The sequence below is a fragment of the Porites lutea genome, chromosome 3, assembly GCF_958299795.1.
Source record: "Porites lutea chromosome 3, jaPorLute2.1, whole genome shotgun sequence".
Taxonomy (NCBI): Eukaryota; Metazoa; Cnidaria; class Anthozoa; order Scleractinia; family Poritidae; genus Porites; species Porites lutea.
The window spans coordinates 9,527,844-9,538,006 of NC_133203.1; the positions used below are offsets into that span (position 1 = coordinate 9,527,844).

At 40.6% G+C, this 10,163-nt stretch overlaps 1 protein-coding gene across 1 annotated transcript; it reads left to right on the forward strand.

Annotated features, from left to right (window-relative positions):
- The first annotated feature begins 294 nt into the window (after nucleotides 1-294).
- Nucleotides 295-9,513, forward strand: LOC140930398 (uncharacterized). Its single transcript, XM_073380084.1, has 8 exons — nucleotides 295-771; nucleotides 4,299-4,378; nucleotides 5,085-5,274; nucleotides 6,043-6,098; nucleotides 6,542-6,649; nucleotides 7,226-7,563; nucleotides 7,765-7,962; nucleotides 8,652-9,513. The coding sequence occupies exons 1-8, from the start codon at nucleotides 593-595 to the stop codon at nucleotides 9,339-9,341; spliced, it is 1,839 nt and encodes a 612-aa protein (XP_073236185.1). The 5' UTR covers nucleotides 295-592; the 3' UTR covers nucleotides 9,342-9,513.
- Nucleotides 9,514-10,163: the final 650 nt, after the last annotated feature.

The window sequence follows — 10,163 nt, forward strand, 5'->3', positions numbered from 1 at the left end:
CTTAAAGAGTGTTTGCTTGGGCAGAAGAGAAATCTGCTTTTTAGATAGTGAATAAAATATATTCAAATCATTTTTTCCTGCTTTGATGAGGCCTGGCGTTTGTGATAGAATGAGGAAGTTGAGTGCAGCGTGGGGAAATGAGTGTCTAAAATATCGTTTTCTAATTCTTTACCGGAAGAGCTCGTGAGTAGTGGAGCAATATTTGTTTGAGAACACATGCAGTGTTGGGCTTCCTCTCACCAAGTTAGTGGTTTAAAACACATAATAACAATAAATGAAAAAGCATTTAGCAGGATAATATTTTCAAACACGAAACTTGTGCCGACGGAAGTTTCTCGTCAACGTTTTGAACGCGCATGACAGTGTAGTCAAAATATTGCTGTTTTCTGTCATGTCCCAGATCCTAATGTCAACATGTCACCGCAGACTCCTATCTAATTACATGATGAGCCACGACCAGTGTTATGTTATTCGAGATTTTTGATTACGTGTATTTTAACTTGACCTTTGTCTTTTACATAAGCTCTTATCTTCTCTAACGCGTTTGGAAGAATTTTCAATCATAAAGGATCACTACTCACTGGCACAAAACATGGAAACTACCCCATGTTCATCGAAGACGACATCGCGATGTAATTTAATCAAGCTTTCTCGGCGGAACCTGCCTTACTTCCTCGGTCACTTAGTTCTTGTAATACTCGTATCGTTACCAACAGTATTCTTCATCGTGTTCTATAGCCAGCGTCATCCAGTCCACTTCAGCTCAAATGGGTAAGTAAACTTGATTTTTCGATTGCCATTATTCCTCTTACACAAAACGTCAAATACGTTTAGCCCTCTCGTATTTATAAACTGACCGTCGACTCGTTCACAACTCGTTTGCTAAAAGGGAGATGGCCTCTTCTCAACTGGAGGCTGTAGATTTTATCAAAATACAGGAGAAATATGTGCGCTCGTTACCACCTGAGAATTGCCTTCGCTGATGGAGGTGACCGTTTAGATCCGGGGGGTACACCCTATAGTGACCTGTGGTGTACTGTCTCTTATTAGCCCCTAAGCCCAAGGCTTACAAGCAGCAGTTAGCGGTAAACTGGGAGGCACCGGCCGAAAGGGGTATCTTATTAGGGCTTCTAGTATATAAAAGAGTTGGGATTTAACGAGTTGAAGCATATGAAAGGCTTCAGACATCGTCATTTCGGTATTCTCAAAGGCTTAGGGGTGGGACCTTGGGGAGCAGCCTCCCTGTATAAAACTTTGTTGAGTGTCCCCCCGGGGTACGAAAAAACTGGATATAAGAAAATTCGATGTATTTGAATAAAAAAAGAACGTGCAAAAGAACGGAGGTCTGTGGAAGTCAAACGACCTAGTCTTGTGGGCCAAGTTAGGAACTGGAAGACCGGCCTGGAAGGAAATACACAAGCACTGAAGTATAAAAAATTATTAAAGGCAAACTGACGAAAACTTAAGGCTCATTTCTCAGTATATTTTTCAATGATTTCATGTATGAACTGAAATTACAGTTATTCGTTTTCATTATGCCCATACTCCAAAACTGAAGGTGAGCAATTTCACTTTCAAAAATTGTCACTTTTTAAAATTTGAAACTGATTATTGTCTCTCTTCCTTTCAAGAGATTGGCGATGAACGAAATATGTGGTCGTGACTGACTTTTTAATTTTCGCTTGCTCTACCTTAGTACGGCCCCAAGTAATTAAAATAAGTCACTCTTTTGAAGTCTACTTCTTCAGCTCGAGATAAAAGCATTTCGTTTATTTATTGCAACATTTCTTCAATGGAGGTGTTATACACTGTCTGTTTTAGGATAATTCTTTTGTCGTTTAGAAAGTCTACTTTGACACGTATTATACCGGTGCTAGTGCAAGGTACTTGTGGTTCAGATTCCATTTATGGCTGAAATCTTCGAGTAGAAAAATTCCATCTTTCCTTCAGAATTTTGCCTGCTTTTGTAGGGCATAAGGGCAAGTTACTTGTTACTGTACGAGTTTTCCTTTTATCTCTAAGACAGAGTAATACTGACAAAAAGTTATCCTTGACTATCGTAAACACCGTTGTATATTTTTGTCAATACTTAAAGAAAAAATCCATTTTTCAATTTAACCTATCGATACTAAATATCGATTTTTGTGAAGTTTACGTGATCTGTCGCGCCGCACAAAAGGCTGATAATAACTTCCGTAAGCGAAACTAATCCCTTCGTGTTTTTGTCTCGAGAACTTTGTATAATAAATATATTAAATACTAAAGATTTTTCGTTAAATTATATGTCTCAAACTCGAGTATTCTACTCGTCGACTCGTTAAGACAGTGAAGTATTAAGAGCGACGAGAAATACGCCGCAGAAATTAAAAACCCTACAAAACCTTAGGTGTAAATTTAGGTGTATAATTTAAAAGGTTATAGCGGAGATTCTTACTCGACCATATCAGTCAGAATTTTTAATTAACCCTAATTGAATGACGGTGCTAAGATCACGAACCGGTCTCCAAGCTTGAGTTCCATCACGTGAGATGAGGGGCAATGTCTTCCATTTGTATGAACAGTTCAATTTTTATTCTAATTAAAATGACAAATGAAATTAAGAATGTTGGCGTCTTCGAGGAGTGTTCACCTTGTAAAGAAGACAAAGAAAGTAGGGGCCTTTAGATTGGACAAGGCGTTCACGTTTTCAAACCAAGTTCATTTGCCCTACCTGGGTTAAATCCACAGTGACACCCGTTTCCCATACGCCATTCTAGTATGTCAAGTTCAGCAATGGGAATTCTTAGGAAGCGGGCTCAAAATTCAGTCTTAGATTGTACTCATACTAGATCTCATACACGTTGACAGTCAAATCTAAAGATCCCGGAGGGTAAATAATATATGGCCTCTGGAGAGGTATCACTCGTTGTGAATCCTCACTTGATCGTGAGAAACCGGTGAGACATCGGTTCACTACGTATGTTCAAGCAGCCTCCCACTCTCTTGAAATAAGGACTACGTACCCCTACGGGGGGGAAGGTACTCCCTAATGATTCCGAAGATGGCATCTTTTTTTTTTTTTCAGGCTTCAGCTCATGCCAGCACTCATCCCTCCCCCTCATTCCCCATCGCCAAAAGTGTCAATAACGTGAAAAAAAAAAAACAGAAATTCAAGGGGCGAGGAAAAATGCGTTATTTTGTTAGTTACATAATAAAAAGCTATAGAATGAACGAGAACAAGCACAACTCACTACGAAAGCATGTTGCCGCTATTGTTTGCTGACATTCTTCTAAGCATTTTATTGACTTAATCCCTAAAGATTATAAACATTTCTCCTTATCATTTGCATGAGTTTTTTTTTTTGCAGGCTTGATTTATCTCCAGTCTGAGCGTAGAAGCTAGTCGTAAAAACTGATCAGTGATACTGACTAGATTGTCACTTTTTTCCTCTAGGGAAAAACCCATGCTTTATGCCATCCACACACATTCCAAAAGCATTGTTTTCTTAAATTATGTAACCCATAGACACTTTGTGGCATGAAGGTTAAATCCGCTTTAAAGTATAATCAAACGAAGTTTAAATAGCAAAAATGCTACTCATGCCAGGACTAAGTTTGTAATCCTTGCCTTATTAAAGCTTTGTGGTTTGCCGCTTTCTGTGGCAAACTCAGAGAAAACAATAAAACAAAAAATGCGTTGTAATCGTTTGGTTTGTTCTAACAAACACAAGACCCGGAACAGGATGTGCGCGTTAGCTGTCATATAAGAATACACGAAAATTTTTCAATAATATTGACACAGTCGTCACGGAACTGCAAAAACATTTTTCCTCGGTGGCGTCACAACAAGATACAGCAGCATGGAAACACGCTGGGGCGAATTGCAGCTTTTAAGAGGCAGGTTTCGGTGAATAGGTAATTCAACTTCAGGACTCAGGTACTCGAAAGGTGGATAACACAACTGTTTTCCTTGATACTGTTCCGCTTGATAGAGATTTAACTATCGGATAGCGCTACATACAAAACAAATCGACAAGTCTTTGAATGGATGAAAAAGAGAAGTTGCACCGCAGAAGCAGCTAAAAAATAGTTTGACTTTCTTTGAAAGGTTTCCCACCTATAAGTCGATGCATATAGGTACGGTAGCTTATATCGCAAAGAGAAAGAAAGGGAAAAGAGATGAATGGTGTAAAGTGTATAGTACTGTGTCATTAATAAGTCAAAGTGGGAATGAGAAAAGTTAGAACAGCTTTTTTTCTCAGTAATTCTTTAATCCAGGGCATGTCATTTTAAGTTCTTTCTACTTGTTTCTTCTACAGAACTACCTCAAATTCAACAAATAGTAAAACAACGATCAACTTGCTGCCCACGGCGAAAAACGACACTCGCAGTGATGAAGGTACGACTAATAAACCATATGGGCTTCAGGGCTTATTGCCAACAAATGAATATAGTGCAAAAAATGTGGATGATTGACACTGGCGTGATTTAAATACATGTTGTAAGAGGAAAATCATTTTCATTGTTATTAAAGAAGTTATTTCTTCTGTATTCCCAGAGTTTGTGCCACGCCCTAAATGCCCCACATTCGTGGAAGTGAATTATATCACTTTATATCCCCTTATATTTTCAGTCAACTGTTCCTAACTCCCAAAAGTAACGATCCCCTTGAGGCCTAAGTGGTGCAAATCCTGCTGTAACTTCTCGTTACTTTCCTTCTGCTTCGTTTCTAGCTCTTTCATATTGAAAAATTCCAGTCTGCTAACGTACATTAAAACAATTAGTGTAATTTTTAAGACAGATCGCGTCCTACAAAATAATCCGGATTCGGGATCCTGGAAACTTTTGCTCGTGGAATCTGGGATCCAATAATTTTTTCTTGTGGAATCTGGAATCTGAGCTTTGGAATCTGGAATACAACTCAAGGAATCCGGAATCCAACTGAGCATTGCCCATAGCAAACCATCTCTTTTTGTCTACCGCGCATGGGCAGACCATTGTTTGCATGGAGTTATTTACAGCTGACGTAATGATCTCTAAACAAATCATAACGTCTAAAATATATTATATATATTTGAGATTAACTATTACTGTTACATCACCAGGACAATCGCTGGAATGTAACTCGCCTCTAATCCCTGATCAAGAAACAGGCCAGTGTCGACCGCCGTGTGACTGGAGCACACAGTCGCCTCTGACTCAGAAAATAAATTATATAACTATCATTGTCGGCTTGTGGGCAGCACTCATCGCTTCAGTCATCACTGCCATCACATGGGCCAGCATTAAAAACCTGTAAGTCACCCAATGAATAAGTGTGGAATTATATAGAGGAAAGTACCTGTGAAAAGTAGTCTGCTCCACAGCCGTTCTTTGTGTCGTCACGCAGCGCTCCTCCCCACATTTATTTCTTCATGAAAATAATACCAAACTTAGTATTCTAGCTCATGATCAAAGACTGTATTTATCGAAAAAAGGGCGCGGAAATTGAGACATTCTGCTAGCAAAGCAAAATGAGAAACGCTCGGGAAGCGAACATAGCTTCCCTCATTTTGCCATAATTTTTTTCAATTTGCTGAACAAAATCTGAACGCTTAAAGAATTCATCAAAACCGGTCGATTGTCCATAAAATCAATTACAATTTTGCAAATTCCATACCTGCGTTCCCTTCCCTTACATCACGTAATGCTTCCGCCGCTGCGCTCGCGGTGAGTATTGGTTACATCTTTCCTCGCCCATTTTTTATGACTACCCTTGTCCTGCGGGCCCTAAGTTTGATTCGGCCTCATGTGATGCTAACCAGAATAATTTGAACCAAAACAGTCCCCTCAAAGAAATATGTCAGCTCTTTCTGAGACTCATTTCAGCCCGTAGGTCCATATTCGAGTCCTAAGACAATAATGGGTAACTCAGTCCTGACAGATCTTTTGAATTTTACCTGTAGTAGAAACTAACAGCGACCAGGAGCCGGCTCCTGCCGCGACATTCATTCCAAACTTTTCCGTTTGATCTTATGTTAATCTATTTTTTTGTTCACACGTTTTTTTTTCTTTCCCTTTTAGGCGCAAGTTTCCTCACGTTCTCCGTTTTTACATTATGATTTGCTGTATTGTACTTGGTGAGTATAACAATATGTAGTAATCGTATATACTGGTTTATACTGACGCCAAAAATTAATATTGTAAGATTTCGTCTCTGTTGGTATTTTTGTTACAGTCGTTTTTGACGTGGCTAAAGTCCTCCCATATTACCGACGGTAGAATGTAAATATCCCTTGAACAAACTACCGGACATAATATGTTAGCCCCCACCCCCCACCAAAGTCCTCAGCTTCACTTCTTTAGAGAAATCTCACTGCAAGATTTGGCTGTAAATTTACCTCTTCCACTTGTTCTGGATTTGCTTCTCTCTTACATTAAATGACATCTTTTCATCCCCGCCGTTTACCTTTCCAGCATAAAAAGAGTTTATGTTAAACGCTACCGACGATTATCGAACAAACATGCCCTCTAGTCCGAAAGCTTTGAAAATCTGATCGTTCGTCTTCTTTGTTCCTTTCAGCAAATGTCAAGATGATTCCCATTCATAAGCGTCCGGAAACAACTTTCTGTCTGAATGAAAAGTTTTGGTACCCGGAAGGACAATCTTCATCGTGGGCTGTGATTCAAGGTACTGTAAGTCATCCATTTTTATCGTTTTTTACGATTTTTGTTAAGGAAAGGGGGATAAAAATCTCCAGGAGACAGCGAGGGTCAACAGCAAGGGGAAAATTGAAGAGGGATTCTGGCCCCGACGTAGGTTTGTTATGGGGGCCTTTTCACAGGAAAAGCTGGACAGCTTTTACTTACGTGTAAGACATCCATGACAATTACCAGCCTCCAAGCAATAAGCTGTCTTGGCGATCTCTTTTCTCGATTCAGGAAAATGAGTTTTCTTTTTTCTTCCCGCGTCGAACCCCCGAGTCAACAGAAAAGATAGAACTTGTTCGAGGGCTACCAATTCTATGGTCACTCACGACAAGCTGGTGCAGAACCCCCTACCAAGAAATAAAGCGATTTTACCCAATCCATGACGCCTATAACAACAAAATCAACTCCACAAAACTGCTTGCTAGCTTCAAATTTAAGATTAAGCAAGAACAAGAAAATTACACAGCAAACACAGACAGAGAAATGATGCATATCAATTCAAACTACCAAGCAATTCCATGAGCTTACTTGCCTCTCGTCATTTGTTTTTTTCTAGGTGCTTTGACACATTATTTTTGCTTGGCTCATTCCTTCTGGTCCATGTGCTTCGTGGCCAACACCTACGCAGTGGTTGTTCACCATAACAGAGCCGTCTTTAAACATCCAATCAAAATCCACCTCATGCAGTCTGTGTTGGGTTGGTTGGTGCCAGCGGTCGTTGTAGCCAGTTGTCTATACTTCTGCCAGCCTGGATACAAGTTTTACTTCATGGACCTGATGTCTGCGGGACCCGCCAGCACTGAGATGGCTTACTTTGCTATCTCGTTGCCATTGACTGTCACACTTGGTGTGTCCCTTTGCCTGCTGTGGTCTATTGTGTGGCACATTAGAAAGGTATGGGCGTAATCGAAACCATTTACCCTGGTAGCAAGTGAAATAAAGGAGTGTTCACACGGGCTACAAGCGCACATACTTTAGACTCGTTCAGACTGGTGCGCTCCAGACATTTTGGTTTGTCAAAATTCAATTATCGCAATTTGAAACAAAGTCTTTTTGGAAGTTTACTTTTGATTGGGTGTGTTGTATTTCTTTCAGGCACGTTTAGATTCAACTAAACGCGTGATCCGTGCGAGAGAAGAGCGAGACTCCATGCGTCGAGTGGAGCGGCAGTTCCTGAGCATGGCGTTCTTGATATTGTTCGTCGTTGGGTTGGTCCTCGCATTAGATGCTGTTGCGATGAACCGCGCTCGGGACTTCATACACCAGGCTATAGACTATTTTGACTGTCTTCAGGTAAGATTCCAAGAAAACGTGACGCTTGCCAGGAGACGGACTAGCGCGCTTCTCTAGGACACCATTGACCTGCCACGTTTAGTTGTTCATAATGCAGCTGACTCTTTCCCAGTCGTCTCTCAGTCATCTATTAATATTAACGTGAGAAGCGAGGCGGAGCGCGAGGAGTGACAGGAAGAAGGGATGAGGGGAGACCCTCTCTTTCCCTTTCGTTTTCCTCCTTCCCATCACCCCTCGTGTTTCCTTCGGTCTAGCGTGCGATCCAAATAGAGAGGACTGGTGACGAGTCAGATAATACAGATCTTAAGGTGGCTCTCACTAGTTCTCTCGTCAGTCAATCTGTTGCTACGGGTGACAAGGAAGGACATGGTAGGAAACTTGGGCCAACTTTTTCAAGTCTTCATGTTATGCCTGCGTAAATCAGAAAAATAACTACCGTAGTTAATGCTCCTGGCGAAGCTTGTTTGATATCTTTTTATAACTCACCTGGAGCATTTTGTGTATTGGGGCGGGGGTGGGGGGGCGAGGGGGGGAGGCACTAAGTAAGAAATGACCTTACTACAGAATTGACTTAAAACAGTAATATATATTCTTTTGACATAGCGCCTTTAAGTTTCATGCAATATGGAAAAGTAAGGCGCCTTAAAGTTTTTTCTTTTAATTTCGTTTTTTTTTAATTTGATATTTAGATCTCAAAGGACTGCAAGTCACCTACTTACAACACCATAGTTCCTTTAGTGATGGTCGTAGCACCCAGCTTTGTGTGCATCGCCTTCTTCTTCTTGTTATTCATGAATAAAGATTGCCGTCAGATATGGATAAACTGCTTCAAGAAGTGTAAAAAGATCTTCGAACTATGTAAGCCGGCCCCGGGAAGAATACGCGCCGATACTTATCGCTCAAGATGTTCTTCGACTCTCACGGTGATCTCGGATCGCAGGATATCGGAACATTTCACTGCTGATCATGTTTTAAAACTAACACATCCTTATCTCTTTCCTGGTAGCGTGACAACAGTGAATGCGGAGCGACCCAGATCTTCCACGTTAAGCTTACTTCTCACGAGTCATACGGGAGTATGCTCAAATGAAAAGATTCAAGAAACAACCTCTCAGGATGACGTAGACAAACGATCTAGATGTAATTCAGTTCCTCTGTTCGTTGCCAATGAAAACGTTGAAGACGCGGAAAAAATTAACTTGAATTTGTCATCACTGAATTCTCCTTCCCGTGATTTGAGCGAATTGGGAAGTAAAAGCAGCATAATATCAGATACTAACAGCAACACTAATATTGAAAGAGAGGGCTTTATACATGACATCCAGGCTTATTCTTCAAAAGCACTTTGCACTGGGAAAAACGACGACAGCTGGCTCTGAGGAGCACATCAGCTGAAACGAAGACAGATAATTAAAAGTGAGACTGTATCTAAGTGTTATTACCTGACATATGTACCATACAAAGCTTAGACGCATGAATATGTTAATGTTCTAGCTACAGTGTCATGTTAGCACTTTTTTCTACTATTAAACCTCAGACTATTGTGCACAAGATATTCATTATTCATAGCCCGCCAAGTGATGTTTCTCAACGCATAGACTTTCCCCAGTTAACCAGAAGACACGTTGCTAAAAGACGAGGACTGAGAGGTAGAAAAACCCGAAATGGTCCCTTTTCCTCTTTCCTCGGTCCCAGTTCCTTTTTCTCTTATCCTCCACCCATTTCGGCGCTTGGCACGCAGGCTACAATAGTTTACGCGAGGGTTCCCGGAGGTACGGGGGTCGGTGGGCAAGAGAGCGCCCCGGTAGAACTTGCTCCCAGGCTAACCAGTTGGCTATTTACAAGCATGAACAATTTCTTGTTTACACCGACACAACAACGTTGTAGTAGAAAAATATTGAAAGAAAAATGTATAAAGCGAAATAGGAAATAGGAATTAGTGACCCCTGGTTTTTTGTTGTTCAAAGCATGATATGGGTATTAAAAATTCTGAAAACAATGATTCACTTGCGTTTACAGAATACAGGTAGCAAACTTTGTGTTTGCCTTTTTCTCATCACCCAGAGTCTGTAGTGAGGGCAGGTACAATTTTCCACATTTGCGTAGTGCTGCTCCACTTTTGACATCCCAGTGTTTATTTAGTCGATTATTTTTATTCATTAGAAATATTTATACACTAATCGGCGTATTAAAGCACAGTT